We start from the raw sequence: 19,620 nt of genomic DNA on the forward strand, positions 1-19,620 counted from the left end.
GTACTTGAGAATGATCAAAACCGTGATAATATAGTAAAAATTAAGTGTTGGAATAGATACTCGAAGCAAGCAATGTCTCAGCTTGTTTCGAGAAGCCTGAATTTTCAGCCAATAACAGGGAATTTCGACAATAAAGCAGCTGTTCTAACTAACACGCTAAAAGAGTGTACCAATAGCCTAGTTTCCGAAAAGTGTGTTGAATTGCATAATTCGAACAGGTGGTACTCTTTAGAACTTTTGCGTTTAAAACGTAAAAGAGATAAAAAGTACAAAAAATTTTGCAGAAGTAATGATAGCAATGATTGGAATAGGTACACCGCTGCGCGGAATATATACTCACGCACCTTGAAAAAGGCACGATGTGAATATATACAACGGAAGATTGATCAACATCAAAATAATAGCAAAGAGTTATGGAAAATTTTAAAATCATTAATAAAAAGTAAAGATAGTTGCCCGCAAACCATAACTTTTAATGGCTTAGAAGAACATTCGGCGCGAGTGATTGCAAGTAAATTCAACAGTTATTTCGTTGATAGTGTTCAATCGATCAATCAGAGTATTGATTTGGTCAACGAACCTCTCGAAATAATACAGCCGGTCCATAATAACTGTAATTTTTCTGGTTTTCATCCTATTACTTTTGCACAGTTGAAAGATATTTGTTTTTTTCTTGAGAGATCGGCTGGTATCGACGATGTCAACGCAAAAGTAATACAAGATTGCTTCCATGTCATTGGACACGATCTGCTGGACCTTATCAATGAATCACTGCAAACAGGGCACGTGCCTCAGGTTTGGAAGGAATCACTTGTGGTTCCTATCCCCAAGATTAATGGGACGGATAAAGCCGAAGAGTTCCGCCCCATTAATATGTTGCACACATTAGAGAAAATTTTAGAACTAGTTGTGAAAGGCCAGCTGATGGATTATTTAAATAGTAATGATTTGCTAATCCCAGAGCAAACAGGTTATCGAGAGGGTCACTCTTGTGAGTCTGCTTTAAATCTGGTGTTAGCAAAATGGAAAGAAAAAATCGAGGCTAAAGAAACCATTTTTGCGGTGTTTTTGGATCTAAAACGCGCTTTTGAAACAATTTCTAGGCCCTTATTGTTACAAACATTGGAGCGCTTTGGTATCGTAGGGACAGCATACAAATGGTTTGAGAGCTATTTGTGTGCTAGAACTCAGAAGACTCGTTTTAATGATTCTGAATCGGATTCCATTGCTAATACACTTGGTGTACCGCAAGGAAGTGTTTTAGGGCCCATTTTGTTCATTATTTATATTAATGACATGAAGCGAGTTTTACGGTTTTGCGATATCAACTTATTTGCTGATGATACTGTTCTGTTCATTGCGGCTAAGAATCCTAATGACGTTGTGGCACTTTTAAATCAAGATTTACATTATCTGGCGAATTGGTTGAAGTTTAAACAGCTAAAATTAAATATTAGCAAAACAAAGTACTTAATCATTTCTTCTGCCAACTCCAGACCAGACGTAAATATTGCAATTGATGGTGAGATGATTGATCGCGTAAACGAAATAAAGTATCTTGGAGTGATTATTGATGACAAATTAACTTTTAAGTCTCACATTGACAATGTCATCAAGAAAATGGCAAAAAAATACGGTATTCTGTGCCGTTTGAAAAATGAATTGACTGTTAGTAGTAAAATTAGTCTTTATAAGTCAATCATTTCACCACATATAGATTTTTGCCCATCCATATCATTTCTTGCAAACAATACACAAATATTGAGACTGCAGCGCTTACAAAATAAAGTTATGCGATTAATATTAAGATGTAATAGATGTTCATTGATGATGATGGATTTTTGTTTGAATTAGTTGTATAATATTTAATAGTAGAGTTTAAAAAAGAGTCGACTACACATGTTTGAGCCACGCGCGCGTAGACTGACATAGACAATCTGGATATTGAGTACATCAGGATTAAACCCCTGAAATTGAAACAAAAAGCATATCGGGTTGGAAAGTTGCTTTTTGGTATGAAATAGCATATATGCTGTTATTCTGATTTTTGATATTTATCTGTTTTTACGATTTGGAACTAGGGTTGGGAGAAAAAACTGAAAAGGCTTGGGTTCGCCTGTGGACTGTAAAGCTCGTTATCGAGAACTATAGTATCACAGGATCTCTCTCGTAGTTTTGGATCGTTATCCAGAATCAATTCTGATTAGTTAACACTCCTAAATGTTAGGTTCAATTCCTAACCAAGTCCAGATAATTTTCGGATTGGAAACGTTCTGGATGAGCCTTGGATCCATGATGGTATTGGAAAATCGTTTTTTTCATACTCATTGTTAAATTATTGGTATTCTTTTGAAGGGTTACTATGTCTGTATTAATAACCAGTCCGTTATTTGTTTGCCAACTGGTTACATTGTATGACTCTATATAATATCTTACTTAGATAAATCGACCAGCTCAAACCGATGTAGGGGTATGAGGTGGGACCATCATCATCACAAAACGGTACGTATGGTCAGCCTAACCATGTGGAAGAGCTAGCCGACCGACATCGCTAACCACAGAGTCACGGGGACCAGACGAGTCATTCAGTAGTGCGCGCATTTTATGCCAATTACTACTTTTCTTTCGTTAAAACCAGTGGTTAGACGAGATTTTTTCCAGTTTCTTGCACTTCAATTTTACAATTGCTTCCGAACTATTGACACACCTTCTAACATCGCCTGAGCAAGCTTCACTCGCCATTGTCATATTTCAGTAATCAAAAATGGTGTTTACTTTTTTTGCACCCAACTGGCAGAAGACTCAAAGACTGGCTTAGTAGTTTGAAGATGTGTTCATAACTCGGAATATAGTAAGTCCAAATAAAGACGAAGTCACACGTTAATGTTATCAAAATTCTACCCCCTAATTTTTTACCAGCAGAATTAATTAGAACTAGCTCAAATGAGATTAAATCTATCATTAAAATTTTCAAAAACATACAAGCACTTGGTGACGATGGGATTTTAAAAATTTTAATTAAAGTTCTTCTTGAGAAATTCTTAGAAATTGTTTCAATATGAATATTAGGTCAAATTATGGAAAAATGTCAAATATATTCAATTTTAAAGCCGGATAAGGATCCAGCTGAGGTTTCAAGTTGTCGACCAATCAATTTCTGATGATACGAGCTAATGAATCTGAAGGTTATTCAAGAGGAGCTGCTCTTCTATACATAGAAAAAGCATTCGACAGGGTTCAGAATAAAGGTTTGATTGCGAAATTGTTTATTTGTAATTTTCTAATTTTTACAGTCAAGATTTTGAAATAACTATTCAACTGATCCAACCAGAATTTTAATCTGATTAATTTTCTTGTCAAAATAGGTGTCTCAAAATTGTTGATTGCCCCTCAAAAAGTAAGTGCCCCTAGACATTTCAGAAATGACTTCCATAAATTACCCTGCGGCCTTTTGACGCACTTTTGCATTTACCAGGAGCACCCAAATTAATAGAAATGGTTAAAAAGCTATAATTTCTAGGGTACTTATTTGAGCTTTGGGAAATTTTTTTTTCACTTTTGTCGAGCAGTGCAATTTTTTTTTTTTCAATTTTATCAAACTGGACGTGTTTCTTAACAAAAATATATTTTTGTTCAAGATTCTAGTTAGCAAAATCGAAGCTAAACTGTTTTAATTACCGGTGCGAATTTAAGCAGGAACCAGTTTGAGTCTAATCTTTTTTAGTTTTGTGATTTAGGTGAAAAAAAACTATGATAGTCGGAACTTAAATCAGTTTAAAATAAATTTGAATAGTCAGGGGAAAAAGTTTGGAACATCAGGGACAATCAGGGAATACCAGGGAATTTATTTTTGGAAATTGAGTCGCCACACTGACAACAGTGGCGGAACTAGATCGACGGAAAATAAGCGAGAATAGAAAAAAGCTCTTTCCTTTGAACCTATTGAACCCAATTAGTTACAATCTACTATTTTTTGTTAATAAGATAGGCTATTTACATACAGACAGATAGATTGTTCCAAAAACGTATTTTTCATATTTAGATGCGATAAATATAAACAGTGAAAAAAAGATGATGATATGATGGTGTAAACCAAAAACAGACCTGTGCCTACCTTTAGGCGTAATAAAGAATGCCGCCGTTCGAACAGATATCTACCCTTTCATCAGCAGCCTGCTTTGGTTTTCAGATAAGAGGAACAGCAACAAGCTCCCGTTATAAATAATATCCGAAGGTTCAGTATTTATATTTGCAGTGCACTAAATCAAAACAAAAAAAAAACTAACAAACACACTTCCCCTTCAAATCATTCGCACCAGTCGCGTGGCCAGACTTCCGGCGGAGGACATTGTCGAAAGCAGCAGCAGCACCACCGTTGCCCCCAGAAGCAGTCTTGTGTCGTGTGCAGGCCCAATCGAGCAGACCCCGTTGCTACGAGCCGCACTGCTGTAGCTATCGACGATGTGAATCTTCCAGCCCATGTTGGCGTGAGTGAAACTGTTGTAGTACACCACGTCCGGCCAGCTCGAGTTGGGCGTAATCTCCAGTATGGCTGGATCGCCAGATTCACAGGTCCAGCGAAGCGTTCGGTTGAACTTCTTGAAGGTGGCAAAATTGTCGTCCAAACGACGATCCTGCCCGTCCGGGTGTCGCGCCAGACAGAGCGGACCGGCAGCCGTCGGTTTTGGACGGCCTCGACGGGTGAATTCCACCCCGGCCAGGACTCGGATTTCGCTTTGTTTGACGTCGCTGAGGCGATCGAATCCACCCCGAGGTTCGTCCGTTATGACTAGCGGATGGTAAAACTCCGATGAATGGGGATTATTTCCACCGCGAACCTGAAGTATGTTAGAATAGAATGACATTTTTTGGTGTGCGTTCCTACGAACTAGAACTTACCTTGAAAGAGTAGGTTAAACCTCGTCGAAGCCTCAGCTCTGGTACCATCAGCCCGTTAATATACCAGGCCAAACCGTTGGAAACGTGTCCAGTTATACCTTGGTAACCCCGCTTGCCGCCAGCCGGTCCAAGTGTCGCTGAAAACGATCGAATCGTACTGTCGAAGATCCGTGCCTTCTCCCAAACGTCCTTCAGATTAACTTCGCTCCGAGTAAAACTGAAACAATCATTCACTGGCTCGGAAGTGTTGAACGCAATCATAACATTGCGTTTGGGGTAAATATCGTGATAAGTTGGCTCATTGTTGGAATCAAGTCTTCCCAACGCCCAAATGATATACATAGGACGATCGAGCACGAATTCCTTATCGCCGTGATCGGGCGAAATCAACAAACGTCGGAAGGTGATCGTATTGATTCCGTTCTCTCGTCCAAAAGTATGCAACTGATAGCTATCCTGTCCACCGACCACGTCATCCCGACAGACACCTTTGTTCTGTCCCAGCACCTGGACGCACGGCGCTAGGGATGTTATGTTGTAATCCACGGCGTATCCTTGATGGCCTTCGATGAAAGCCACGACTACATCCGCTCCCTGCATTTGGCTTTGACTTTCCGACCCACTAATCCCAAATGCCATGTACTCATCCTCCTTCACATTCCCCGCCAGCTGAATTGTAATCTGTGGTCCAAAAACTTCCCACGACATTCGATAATCCTTGTGCAACTGCCGACAGTTTGGTAATGACTCGGCATGCGGCGTCACCTTAACCAGCGACGGTGGAACGTTCAAATCATCGGAAATCAAAATAGATCCAAAATCTTCCTTCGTCTCCACGTCATACACGGCGAACCAATCGATATCAAAGATCGTCATGTCACCCGGCAGCTCCAGCGTTATTGTTTCCCGATCATACGCGCGGATCGCGTCCAAACTAAAAGTAAGACGCCTGTCAGATTTCTTTTTTTTTTTTTAATGTGTGAATTTTTCTTACTATCCCATCTCATCTGGAACCTTTTGACCCTTGGACGACGGTGCCGGTCCAACACCGACCCAGAAGTGCACCTGTTGGCCCTTGCCATCGTAGCTGAACTCGGTTATGCGAATCGTTTTCGAGTCCAGAATGTCGATTGTTTCGCTGCTCACACCGTGGCTGTTGCGCGAAAGACTCCCTGCCCTTTGCGACACCGGCGGTTCGAAGTCCTCCGGGATGTACACATCGGCAAAGTTGTTCTGCGAGTTCAGATCGTACACGGCCAACCACTTGACTTCGGTGATCTTTTTGTTATCTGGCAGCCGGATCGTAAAGTCTTTGTTAAAATATCGCTCCAAAATGTTGGTTCTGAAATATGGATTATTGTGTAAGAAAGTTTCCCGGTGGCTGCTGAGCAGATGCGGTCACTAAACTTACTTGCCATACTCATCCGGAACGATGAAACCTTGTGGCCCGGGACGGTTGCTGGCACCGGACCAGAAAAATGTATCCACTCCATTGCCATCGTAGTTGAATCCCGTCAGCAGAAAAGTGAATTCATCCACGGCGTAAACCTCACCGGACGCCTGATGATGGTACGAGTTAAACTTACCGATGTACTTACCCCGATACGGTCCATCCTCTGGTTTTTGAGATTCTGAAACACGGTAGGCGATTGAGTGACTTCGATGCTTCTGGTATAGTCCAAGTGACGAACCTGAATTGATAGTTTCACTTTTTACCACCATCACCAATAAACTCACCTGCTATCACAATGAAGATTGCAAAGACTAGACCGAGCAGATTTTGTCTGAATCCGGAATTCCATCGTACATTGCAAAAAATATTAGCTATCCGCGATAAGAAAGAAATCGTCATTTTACACCAACACTGCGACTCCGTCTTGTATCGTATATATCACTCTGTCTCGCCACCCTTTTCGTTCCGTTCCCCTCTCAGTACCGTGCCCGTGCAACTGGCACGAGCTTATTTTGTCTGCAAAAACTGCACAACTCTCACTTGATGGACACAACCTTCTACACCTGCCACTCACCAACGAAAATGCTTTTTGGAATTCCCTACTGTTAGTAATCGAAACAACAATCACATCCTTCCCGAATACTTTTGGTGATCGTATCTAGATGGTAGACAATAATTGGTGTGGTCACTTTTCGGACACACACCTGGGCTTGCTGACGACGACTGTACGATCACCTCCGGAGAGCAGAAACCACTGGAGCGCGTTGTACGCAAAGAAAGCAGCTCAAGGCTGCCCACATACGTACGTGTTTGTCGTGTCCGGCCCAGCCAGCCAGCGATTGTCTCTGTGTCTGTTCGCCGTCTTAAGCCTCTTGTCGGTTGCCACCCTCCCGGGCAGAATGGAGTTCATTCGCACATGACATACACACGCGCACACACAACAACACAACAACAGAACGCAGCACGATCACCTTTCATTTCTCGTTCATTTTCTTCGCGGTCTGGTGTTATTTCCTGGAGAGAATGCCCCAACCTGAGCGTTCTCTCCATTTCTCTGTTTTGTTTCATGAGTCAGCGGTATAGAGAAAGAGAGAAGTGCGTGATCGTGATCAACAAGCGATGTTTTTCCTTGGTTATGCTATGAATGTTGCGTTGGTAAGGATGCCTCTTAAATGTCCCTATATGAGAAAATTTATGCAAATGATGGGACGTAATCTAACATTTACGATTTCAGTTCGCACACCAATTTGGCTTGGCAAACTTAAAAAAATCAAAAGTGGAATATTTATATACCATTTGGTGAAAACCCAGAATTATGCTTAGAGAAAATTATACACAGAGAAAATAAAGTATTTTTTAACAACAATAAAACAACTAAAAAAACGGTATTTTTTTCTTGTTTTAATATGAAAGCCTAAAAAAGTTATAACGCAAACTGTGGTGAACAGGAGGAATGTAAGATAATTTATTTTCTTAAATGTTATATCACGTTGACGTTAAGTGAATAGAACATTTTTTAATTTGAACGTTTTCAGGTACAAACGTACTATGATGATGTTTAATGATTATAGACTATTGACTCTTTGACAGCAAAATATGGAATTCAAAAGTTTTCGTTAAGTAGTAATTTGAAGTAGTAATTTGAAATATTACTAATCCATGAGAATACGCATTTTTGCTGTCTCTGTAAATGTGAACTTAAGGGGGGACCCTACTCTGGAAAGTCGAAAAATAATAAATTTTCGTATTTTTTTTTTTCGGATGCTTAGAGTAGAGTGATGTGTTCGGATATTGTGGCTATTGATTAAGGTATATTTGAAGATATATTTTGCACGTTCTGGATACAAATATAATGAGGATTACGCTGTAAGCAGCGTTTCTCTCGAAACCATGTTTTTTCAACTGGTGGTAAATTTTTCTCAGCATCTACTGAACCGATTGTGCTGATTTTTTTTTTTGACATGTAAAAAGGGATTATCTAACTTGTTCGTGTTGTCTTTATCCCGAAAGCTAATAAAAAGGACAAAACGAGTCCAAAATCGTTTAGACCAATTAGCCTTTCGTCATTCATGTTGAAATTGATGGAAAAACTCATCGATGACTATATAAAGTCAGAATATCTGAAGCCAAAACCTTTGAATAAATATCAATTTGCTTATCAGCATAACAAATCCACAGTAACAGCACTTCATGCACTAGTAACAAAAATTGAAAAAACATTCGAAGCCAAAGAAATTATGCTAGCAGCATTTCTAGACATCGAAGGCGCTTTTGATAATGCATCCTATAGTTCAATGAAAGGTGTTATGATAAAACGTAACTTCGACAAAACTATCGTTGACTGGATATTTGAAATGTTACAAAAAAGAGAAATAACTTGCAATCATGGAGGCTCAACAGTCACAGTAAGGACTGCAAAAGGATGCCCACAGGGAGGGGTTCTCTCACCCCTGTTGTGGTCATTAGTGGTTGATGAACTGTTGACACAACTAGAATCACAGGGTTACGAAGTAATTGGTTTTGCGGACGATATAGTAGTTATAGTTCGTGGAAAATATGAGCATGTAATCAAAGATAAACTACAAGATGCTCTAAATTTAACTACAATGTGGTGCAAAAAAGAGGGACTTACGATACATCCAAAGAAAACTAACGTTATTCTATTTACACGCAGGAAAAAAATCAAAATTCCTGACTTATGTCTCAATGGAACGAAATTAGAACTTTCGCAAGAAGTCAACTACTTAGGAGTAACTCTAGACAGCAAATTAAACTGGAGCTTACATATGGAAAAATAATAAATAAGGCTACAAGTGCCTTATGGATCAGTAAAAAAACCTTTGGTAACAAATGGGGATTGAAGCCAAAGATGATCTATTGGATCTATACAGCTATCGTTAGACCCAGAATAACATATGCGTCCTTAGTATGGTGGCCAAAAACAAATGTAAAGTATGCTCAAAAGAAGCTGGAAAAGTTGCAAAGACTTGCCACAATTTCCATCACTGGAGCAATTCGAAGTACTCCTTCAAAGGCACTAGATGCTATGTTAAGCTTACTTCCATTGCATCTATTTGTACAATTAGAAGCAGAAAAAAGCGCACTAAGGCTACAAAGAACAAAAAAGTTCCTTGAAGGAGACCTTAGGGGACACCTCAGTATACTTGAAAATTTCAAAATCAGTGCAATGTTATCTCAGGAAGACTGGATGGATAGGCAGTACAACTTTGAACGACTATTCCAAGTGACTGAGCCAAGTCGCGCTGAATGGGAATCAGGTGGGCCTAGCATTCAACCAGGCTCAATAGTGTTCTACACGGATGGCTCCAGGTTAAACAATAGGGTTGGCGCTGGGGTGGCAGGCCCTGGAGTCAGTCTATCAATACCTATGGGAGAGTGGCCAACAGTATTTCAAGCAGAAATACAGGCAATAATTGAATGCGCTACAATTTGCTTACGACGTAACTATAGACATACAAATATATGCATTTTTTCGGATAGTCAAGCTGCACTAAAAGCACTGAAATCCGTTTCCGGTTCTTCGAAATTAGTATGGTATTGTATTCAATTGCTACAGCAGGTGGCTAGAAATAGTAAAGTAAACTTATTCTGGGAATGAAAAAGCTGATCTGTTGGCGAGAAATGGATCAATGCAGTTGTTCATAGGGCCAGAACCGTTTTGTGGGATCTCAGAATGTGCCCTCAAAATGGAACTTAAGAAGTGGGAACAATCAAAGATAGAAAACATTTGGAAAAACAATAATTCAGCTCGACAATCGAAAAAATTTATTGCACCCCAAAAAACAGTAACCCAGCGATTGCTCAGTATCTCAAAAAAAGACTTATGTACCTACAGTGGCCTTGTAACGGGACACTGCCCAAGTAAATATCACTTTAAACAGATAGGTAAATTGCAAAATGATGCCTGTCGTATTTGTAACCTAGATAAAGAAACCTCGGAACATTTATTATGTGACTGTGAAGCACTCTCTCAAAAGAGGAAGCAATTCTTTGATAAACACTTAATACAACCATTAGATATCTGGATGACTTCTCCCAATAAGGCAGTGAACTTTATTCGTTCAATAATACCTTATTGGGACGATGCCTATATTCAGCAAGTGGAAACCATTCAACCTAATAGTGGTACGACACCCTGATGAGGCTTACATCAAATAGGGGCCCACCACAAAAGATCAAATCTCTGGTCGCAGTGGAAAATGTACCCAACAGGAAAAAAAAATCTAACTTGTTACGTAGCCGTTTTTTGATATCTGAGTTTTTCAATGTTTTATGATTTTTTAAATAGTGATTTTTCATGAAAAAAAAACAATTTTTTTTACTAAAATGGCCGCCATTTTGGCAATTTTTGGAATTTTCAAAAACGGCTACGTAACAAGATAGATAATATGTTTCTATATACTGAAAAAAAAATTCAGCCCGATCGGTCTACTAGAAGCAGAGAAAAACTTACCACCAGTTAGGTACTGATTTAGAGAGAGCATCCACGTTCCCAGCTGCCAACAGTGTAATACTCACTATATTTACATTCACGACATGGAAAATACATCTTCAAATATACCTTAATCAATAGCCAAACACTTCACTTTACTCTAGACAGCCAAAAAAAAAGAAGATTCATGATTCTTCGACCTTCTAGAGTAGGATCCCCCCCGTAACGATAACTTTTGAATGATTCATTCCATATTTTGCTGTTAAAAAATAGCTAAGACAGATAATTGAGTTTGATCAATTTCCCATGGAAGGTAAATATGTTAGCTTACTCGCAAAAAAAATCTACGATCTTGCGTGTGATCTTCCGGTAGTTAACCGGAGCATGCTCCATGGCGGACATGTTTTTTAATTCCTTCTTCGTTTTATTTATCAATTTCTCCTCAGTTTTCGCGACAAAATTGTCATCTCCTCAACCGATCGCTTCAAATAGTGAGCCGACGCAAGATCCGGCCAAAACAACGCAACTTCCGGCAGGCACTTTGCACCAAGAATGGAAAAAATCGTATCGCATAACAATCATTCGGGTGTCATTTCTAAACGTGCTCTTCATAAGCTTTCAATCCCAGCAAACCATCGCTATTAAAAATTACACATTCTCACGCATGCAAGAGACAACTTAGAGCAAAAAAATATATGGTGGCTTTCTTCGATGATTTTGTTTCAGTGTTGCCTGCTTTATGCGGAGCGAGGAACATACAGCGAGTGTTTCACGAAAGAATCACAAACGATTGCACTCGAGCGATCGCAACGATTCTTTCAAATGTTGGTTGCTTGTAGGCGGAATTCGGCTACTCCACGTCGTGCTTTCACCGTGATATTCCTCGATGATTCTTGGCTGTCTTTTTCTCTAACATTTAGTGCGAAATTTTGAAAATGCGTGGCCTTTCTCCCGAGCAAAGAAAGCGAATTGTGCACAAATGGGGCACCGTGAGTGGTCTTTCTATAAGAAAATTAGCCAGAGAAGAAGGTACAAGTGTCGGAGTAGTTTAAACCGCATTGCAGAAGTATTGTGAAGAGTGCACATTTACTGATGCCCCAAGACGTGGTAGAAAACTCGGGCCTGTTGATCCCACAATGGACAAAAAGGTTAAGGAATACTACAAGCGGCATCCTTCAGCATCAGTACGAGATGTGGCGAGAAAGCTTGGAACCTCGGCGAGTAACGTTATGCGTGCCAAGGGAAGAATGGGTCTGCAGACCCGTCGGAAGCAGAAGCATCCAAAACGAAATCCAAAACAAGCTGAATCTGTGAAACCGAGAGCTCGGAAGCTTTATGACAAACTTCTGACCAGAAAAATGGGGTGTGTTATCATGGATGACGAAACCTACATAAAACTGGACTATAAGACTCTGCCAGGACCGCAATTTTATACATCCCCGAAGGGAAAGGATGTCCCTGGACCAGTGAAAGCCATTTACACCGAAAAATTCGGCAAGAAGGTAATGGTTTGGCAGGCCATTTGTGAATGTGGGAAAATATCTCGTCCATTCATTAAGAATAACCCACGAATGGTAAAATTTACGTGAAAGAGTGTTAGCAGAAAAGGTTGTTACCCATGGTTAAGCAGCATAACAATCCTCCAATCTTTTGGCCCGATCTTGCTTCCTGCCATTACTCTAAGGATGCACTAGGGTGGTATAAAACAAATAATGTCACATGTGTCCCAAAGGAGATGAATCCTCCAAACTGCCCTGAAATTCGCCCTATTGAAACTTTTTGGGCTTTGAAATATGTCAAACCAGCGGACGATGTTGAAAAATTTAAAAAAAATTGGCTTAAAGTGGTAAAAATGGTCGGAGAACACACTGTGCAAAAGCTTATGCGTAGTGTTAAGAGAAAAGTTAGAGAACTCGCGTATCCTAAGAAAAATAATCCCAACTTGAATTGAAACTGGAAAGAAAACACTTATTATCTATATTTCATAATAAAATGACCCGAAAAATCCTGAAATTTATGTTTTATTCAAGAAAGAAGATGTAGCGTAAGGAACGGCTTAAGCAGTAGCGTCTGTTTTAATCAGTCGAAGAAAACAGGCCTCAAACTCCTGCATTTCGATCAATATCGACAATTTCAATGATGGAAACGAAAACTTTGATTGTCTAGCTGCCTTACGAATATAAGAAATACCGTTAATCACAAAGAAATCTGTGAACAATTGCAATTGAAACAAATCGACCTATATTGCAGCCATTCAGGAGCCACTTCGGGTGCTGAAAAAAAAACGCCTGAAAAACAGATGTAAACTGCTTAAAATAGGTTTGGGGTGAGTGGAATAGTGTCCCTCGATTCGTAACTTTGATTGACGATTGTCAAAGTTTGCTAACTTAGTTTTACCACAGATAACAGATATCCAAGCTAGAACAAAAAACTTCACAAATCGTGTGTAAGATTTCAAATTCTTACTCGTTTGGAATGCTAACGACATCTTTCTGCAACTTGCGACTTTAACCACTTTAGTGATGGCAGCGCTGGATTATATTCGAAGCTGCCAGACGCATGGAAATCCTCACAAATAGTAGAGTCGCTGTTTTTGCAACGATATAACATTGTGATATAACATTTTGTGAGGTTTGTGTGTTTTTTTTTTTCATATTAACACTAAAACAAACAAATTTGTCGCAAATATAAACTGGGATTGAATGAAATTGTCGATTATGTACAAATTACGGTTGCTCAAAATTTCTACATTAAAAAACGGCAACGCTTCTTATTCCAATAATATCGATAAGAGCTGGAAAACTATCGAAAACCATACTGCGTATTGCGACCGTTGCGTCTTTTTACACATTGTTGTAGTCTCCAACAAATAAAAGACTAGTTGTAGCTTTAACGTCTATATTCTTTGGAGGTTGGAACAAATATGAATAGAGAAAATTGTGCTGTCAACCAGCTTAATAATTCACAGGCTTCTTAGTTAAAAGTCTTCGAGTGTAATTGCTATGGAACATCTCCCCCTTAAAAGAGATCGTAGGATCCGAGCCATGCCGGAAGCCTTCGGTTACGAACGGGTTGATTGGAGCACTGCGGATTGATGCCTTCAACAACGACTTCTGGTGCTAGAACCTTTTCTTGGTCCAATGTTGGTTCGGCAGGGTGCAATACTTCAGGCAATTGTTGAATTGGGTGTGCCACTTCTGGCAGCATTTCAGGCGGTTGTTGAGTTTCTTTGGAATCAGGATCGGCAGTTTCATCCGAACATGGAGTACACAGATTTTGCATTCCAAATTCCTCAAGCAGCACGGTCCATGGTAAATTTGATTCAGTAGCTTCACTAATGGATTCTAGATGACGCTGTCGTAGCTGATTCGTATGAGAACGGATGAGACGACCGGTGTCCAGAAGTACAGCATACATGACGGAGCCTTTTCTCTCAAAATCGAACCCATGAGGTTTGATTGTGATGATGAACCTCTGCGTACACTAAATCATCAGCGGAGAACTCTCTCTTGACGGTACCATGGTGTTGATTGAACTGGTTATTCTGCTTACTGTTTACAGCTGGTGTGCTTGATTTTCGGGGCTTAAGAAGATCCAGTGTAGTAGTGAGGGGTCTACCTAGAAAAAGTTCTGCAGGTGACTTATGATCACGAGCACTTCGATTGGGTGTGGACCGGTAAACGGAAAGGAAAGTTTGAAGATGTCGGAAAGTTGCTGGATTTCCTCCCTCTCGTAACTTCTTGAGTCCTCTTTTCAAAGTGTCCACAAAGCGCTCAGCCTGTCCATTAGACTGTGGATGGTAGGGCGCAATTGTTAAGTGGGTGATTCCAGCTTCATCACAGAATTGCTTGAATCGGGCGCTAACAAATTGCGAGCCATTATCCGAAACCAGAATTTTTGGATTGCCGAATCTTGAAAAAATCTCGTCTAGCATTTCCAACGTTTTCGTTGTGTTTGTGCTTCGAGTGCGGTAGATTTCTGGCCATTTTGAATATGCGTCAATTACCAGAAAGTAGTAGTATCCATTAATCGGGCCAGCATAATCGATATGGACTCGTTCCCACAGCTTCGATGGAATGGGCCACGACTCCAGGTCCGTCTTGCGTGGTGATTTAGCAGCTTCAGCACAGGGTCTGCAGCATCGAACATATTTTTCAACGGCATCATTGATGTTAGGCCAGTACACGAAACTTCTTGCAAGGGATTTCATTCGCTCCATCCCCGGATGGCCTCGATGTAGTTGCTGAAGAATGCGTTTGCGAAAGCGGTTTGGCACAACAACTCTATCGCCGAACATGATGCAACCTTGGACGATCAGCAGACTGTCTCGGCGGATAAAGAATTGTTGGACAACTGGATCATTAATTGCTTTGGAATGATTGGGCCATCCTTAATTGATATGGAACACCACCGACTGGAGAACAGGATCTTTCGATGTTTCAGTAGCGGTCATTTCAGACGTCACAGGTAGACTTGAAGTAGAATCACTGAGAACGGTGTTGACATCGGCTTCCATTTGGACAGAAGCAATGACATACTCTTCGTCAGTTGTTGAATGGCATTTCATTAGTCGTGAAAGGAGGTCAGCGTGTCCAAAGTCTTCAGTGCGCACAAACTGGATGTCAAAATCGTACAGCATTAACGTAAGCGCCCAGCGTTGAAGCCGGTTAACGTGTATACCGGAATACATTTTTTGCTCCCGAACACCTTAAGAAGTGGTTGGTGATCAGTCTGCAAGGTAAATTCCGGCCGAAAACCATCTTATGAAACCGTGTTACAGCAAAAACCAGTGCCAAAGCTTCTTTTTCTATCTGGCCGTAATTTTGCTCCGCAGGAGTTAGAGATCTTGAAATGTGCGAAATAGCCTTCACTGATCCATTCGGAAAACGATGCATAATAACAGCGCCCAAGCCATTTTTGGATGCATCACCTGCGACGATGATTTCTTTGTTCGGGTCAAAATGTGTCAGCAACAAGTCGGAAGTGAGCAGCATTTTGAACTTGTCGAACGACTTCTGACAGTTCGTAGTCCATTCCCATTTCACGTTTTGTTTCAGTAAATAATCCATGGGTGCTCTTAGCTCTTTCATCTGCTTGACAAAACGCCCATAATAATTGATAGCTCCAAGATACGATCGAAGCTGTGATACGTTGGTTGGAGCTGGCATTTGCGAAATTGCGGTTGTCTTCGCGGGATCAGGTCGTAAGCCGTCTTTGTCGATGATATGGCCTAGGAACTTAATTTGTGATAGACCAAATCGACATTTTTTGATCTTCAGATGAAAACCGTACGTTTTGATCCGCTCCAGGACCTCATGAAGGCTTCGATTGTGTTCTTCTTTTGTCTTACCAGAAATCATGATATCGTCTAGATACGGTTTTACTCCAGGAATACCAGCGACCATACTGTCAATAATCCTTTGGAAGGCACCAGGAGCGGACTTGATTCCAGGCGGCAGACGGTTGTATTTGAACAGTCCTCGATGAGTGTTTATCGTCAGATACTTTTGTGATTCCTCTTCAATCTCGACTTGCAGGTACGCATCAGAAAAATCGAGTTGGGAGAAATAACGGCAGCCAGCTAGATCAGCAAAAATATCATCTGGATGTGGTAGCGGATGGGCATCTGATTCTAGCGCATTGTTTAACCCTGTAGAATAGTCGCCACAGATACGGACGGAAACGTTGTCTGACTTACGGACCACTACTATTGGAGTTGCCCAGTCGGAAAACTTCACTGGTGAGATAATTCCCTTGTCCTGAAGACGTTGAAGTTCGTTATCCACCTTGGGAAGAGCAGCATATGCAACTGGTCTCTTGGGACAGTACACGGGACGGACGTTGGGCTTCAGGTAGAGTTTAACTTTTGCCTTGGTACACCGGCCAAGTGTGCTCTGGAACACTTCCGGGAACTTCGTACGCAGCTTTTGCTCAATGTCTTCCGGCTTCTGATGCACAGCATTGACCAGTGAGTTGAAAGGAATCGACCATAGATGGAATAGATCGATTGTTTCAATTCCAAGGACATTCAAATCCGGGCTTGATGACACATAGACAATGCCAGCTTTTGTCACGCTTCGGATGGTTATGTCTGCAAGGAACTCACCAGCCATGTTAATCTTGTCTCCGGAAGCGCTGATGGCGGTTATGTCAGTTTCTCTGATGGCTGGTTTGCCTATCGCCTCCCAGGTCTGCGTAGAAATAATGGTGATATCAGAAGCGCAATCTAACTGAAGGACAGCTTCTTTGCCATTGATTCCAACAATAACGTATTTCCTCTTCCCTTGAAGATCGATGCGTTTCACTGAAATTCCTTTGGACTTCACAAATGCCTTGTACTTTTGTTTTTCGAACTTCTTTGCTGGCTTTGATTTTGATTCAGCGGATGAGCAGTAACCTTCTTTATCCCATCCTCGTCGCCAAGAATTGTTGTAGTCTCCAACAAATAAAAGACTAGTTGTAGCTTTAACGTCTATATTCTTTGGAGGTTGGAACAAATATGAATAGAGAAAATTGTGCTGTCAACCAGCTTAATAATTCACAGGCTTCTTAGTTAAAAGTCTTCGAGTGTAATTGCTATGGAACACACATGAAGCAAAATTAGCTTAGATGTCTGTTATCTGTGGTTTTACCATCTGAAAACAAGTTCTGATAGAGAAAACGATAGCGAACAGATTGATATACTACTGTTTGAGTTTCACCCATTACATTTCGAGTATTTCGTCTGAATACACAGGCGGTTCCTAAAGCTGCTTAAAATATGTTCCCTACCCTATTTATAGTTTTCGGAACAGTCTATAGTCTCTCAAAGATTCTCGCGATAATGTTGAATGCAAGTGAACTTGGATACAATAAATATTATCGTGTTTGAATCATTCAGTCTCCTTCTATGGTATTCGGAACACTTGGAAGCGAAAAACAATCAGCAGCGTTTCTATGGAAAACTTGTACGAGAGTGAAAATAATTGGACGATACATGATAAATCAAAGAACACATTTGCATGGAATATTGCTAGTGAGTGAAAATTTCCATGCTTGGTGACGCCTACAGGATCGTTATGACCAAGAATAGAGGTGCGCTAGCCCCGACTGAACAATCACCAGCGATGCTAGAAACGATCATTCAGGGCCTCTTGCCAAGCCACGAGCCAAGTCCCTGGCCTCCGGCTGACGAGTCACCACCAACCGTGAGTGACGGCAGTCGTGCAAAGGCAGACGATGTGGTAAGGGTGACAGAAGATGAATTGATCGAGATCGCAAACTCCCTAAAGATAGGCAAGGCACCGGGACCAGATGGAATCCCGAACTTTGCCATCAAGATGGCCATTAAAGACGCCCCCGGATTGTTCAAGGCGGTCATGCAGAAATGCCTTGACGACTGCCTCTTCCCGGACGTGTGGAAGCGCCAGAGGCTGGTGCTGTTGCCGAAGGTCGGGAAACCACCAGGTGACCCATCGGCATACAGACCAATCTGCCAGCTGGACACGGCGGGCAAGGTGCTTGAGAGGGTAATCCTCAATAGACTGGTGAAATATACAGAAAGTGAGAATGGTCTATCAAGCAACCAGTTCGGTTTTCGAAAAGGTAGGTCCACGGTGGATGCAATTCTCTCCGTCACTAGAACGGCTGAGGTTGCAATCCAACGTAAAAGCAGGGGCATTCGTTATTGCGCGATCGTCACGCTCGACGTGAAGAACGCGTTTAACAGTGCCAGCTGGAACTCCATAGCCTTAGCGCTACAGAGCCTCAGAGTGCCGACGCCGTTGTACAAGATTCTGGGTAACTACTTTCAGAATCGAGTGCTAGTGTACGACACAAACGAGGGGCAGAAAAGCGTCCCAGTTACCGCAGGTTTACCGCAAGGTTCCATCCTGTGACCGGTATTGTGGAAAGCCATGTATGACGACGTGTTAAAACTAACACTCCCTCCAAGGGTGGTGATTGTGAGCTTCGCCGACGGTATAACTCTTGAAGTCTATGGCGAGTCAATTAGAGAGGTGGAGTTAAAGGCCGTGCTATTCATACGCGTAGTGGAAGATTGGATACACTCCAGGAAATTGGAGCTAGCGCACCATAAGACAGTGGTTATTGTTGTAAATAACAGAAAGTCGTAGCAGGAGGCATCGATCAGTGCTGGTGCATGCACTATCGACTCAAAACGCTCCCTGAAGCTTCTGGGGGTTATGATCGACGACAAGCTCACGTTCGGGAGTCACGTCGATTATACCTGCAGGAAAGCTTCTATGGCTGTAGCGGCACTATCCCGCATGATGACAAACAGCTCAGCGGTCCGTAGCAGCAGGCGCAAAGTCCTTGCTAGCGTGACCACGTCCATATTGTTTTATTATGTCTACCGCTTGTGATCATTGTGCTAAACCGGTAAAAGGTGATGAAGAATCCATCTCATGCATGGCTTTTTGCGACAGAATGATTCATTTTAAATGCACTAGCACGAAATTGAACAAGGCATTTTTGAACATCGTCCATGCAATCCCAAATTTGTTCTGGATGTGCAATGAGTGCGCTAAACTGATGAAATGTGCGCAATTCAAATCTGCAATCTCTTCGTTTGGTAGTGCGATTAATTCTATAACAGAGCGTCAGGTAATCGCACAAGCTGAACTCAAAAACGAATTAGCCAAGCAGGGTCAGCAGATTGTTCAATTGTCGAAACGATTCGCATCTCTCCCTGCAAACATCGGACCCGGTGACTACAGTCGTCCACCACCTCAGAAACGGCGTCGTGACGAAGGTTCACCTATCATTAAACCACTCATTGGAGGTACCAGAGCGGTAAGTGATGGCAATGTTTCGA

At 41.3% G+C, this 19,620-nt stretch overlaps 3 protein-coding genes across 5 annotated transcripts; all 3 read right to left on the reverse strand.

The window, feature by feature from the left end:
* Positions 1–4,210: 4,210 nt before the first annotated feature.
* LOC129720820 (protein Skeletor, isoforms B/C) lies at positions 4,211–7,205 on the reverse strand. 3 transcript variants are annotated; one of them, XM_055672635.1, is made up of 6 exons: positions 6,927–7,205; positions 6,637–6,868; positions 6,311–6,530; positions 5,894–6,241; positions 4,900–5,833; positions 4,211–4,838 (listed from the first exon to the last, which is right to left on the reverse strand). In XM_055672635.1, exons 2-6 carry the CDS (start codon positions 6,749–6,751, stop codon positions 4,302–4,304), a joined length of 2,154 nt encoding a protein of 717 aa, XP_055528610.1. In that variant the 5' UTR covers positions 6,752–6,868; positions 6,927–7,205; the 3' UTR covers positions 4,211–4,301. The 3 variants fall into 3 exon arrangements, with proteins under 3 accessions (XP_055528610.1, XP_055528602.1, XP_055528591.1); XM_055672627.1 differs by having other exon boundaries at positions 6,637–6,877; XM_055672616.1 differs by having other exon boundaries at positions 6,637–7,205.
* Positions 7,206–14,238: 7,033 nt separating this feature from the next.
* Positions 14,239–15,102, reverse strand: LOC129717395 (uncharacterized protein K02A2.6-like). Its single transcript, XM_055667279.1, has one exon. The coding sequence runs from the start codon at positions 15,100–15,102 to the stop codon at positions 14,239–14,241; it is 864 nt and encodes a 287-aa protein (XP_055523254.1).
* A 341-nt stretch (positions 15,103–15,443) lies between these two features.
* Positions 15,444–19,074, reverse strand: LOC129717396 (uncharacterized protein K02A2.6-like). The gene is made up of 3 exons (XM_055667280.1): positions 19,033–19,074; positions 15,584–17,284; positions 15,444–15,536 (listed from the first exon to the last, which is right to left on the reverse strand). Exons 1-3 carry the CDS (start codon positions 19,072–19,074, stop codon positions 15,444–15,446), a joined length of 1,836 nt encoding a protein of 611 aa, XP_055523255.1.
* Between the last annotated feature and the right edge of the window lie 546 nt (positions 19,075–19,620).

Source organism: Wyeomyia smithii, chromosome 1, assembly GCF_029784165.1.
Source record: "Wyeomyia smithii strain HCP4-BCI-WySm-NY-G18 chromosome 1, ASM2978416v1, whole genome shotgun sequence".
NCBI lineage: Eukaryota > Metazoa > Arthropoda > Insecta > Diptera > Culicidae > Wyeomyia > Wyeomyia smithii.

Coding starts and splice junctions, on each gene's coding strand:
- LOC129717395 (XM_055667279.1), bottom strand. CDS start 15,102: ATGTTCGGCGATAGAGTTGTTGTGCCAAACCGCTTTCGCAAACGCATT.
- LOC129717396 (XM_055667280.1), bottom strand. CDS start 19,074: ATGCGGGATAGTGCCGCTACAGCCATAGAAGCTTTCCTGCAG. Junction 17,285..19,032: donor CCATAGAAGCTTTCCTGCAG/GTATAATCGACG, acceptor CAACCTCCAAAG/AATATAGACGTTAAAGCTAC. Junction 15,537..15,583: donor CTTTGGCACTGGTTTTTGCT/GTAACACGGTTT, acceptor TTTACCTTGCAG/ACTGATCACCAACCACTTCT.
- LOC129720820 (XM_055672635.1), bottom strand. CDS start 6,751: ATGACGATTTCTTTCTTATCGCGGATAGCTAATATTTTTTGCAATGTA. Junction 6,531..6,636: donor AATCTTCATTGTGATAGCAG/GTGAGTTTATTG, acceptor ACCGTGTTTCAG/AATCTCAAAAACCAGAGGAT. Junction 4,839..4,899: donor GTTTAACCTACTCTTTCAAG/GTAAGTTCTAGT, acceptor AACATACTTCAG/GTTCGCGGTGGAAATAATCC.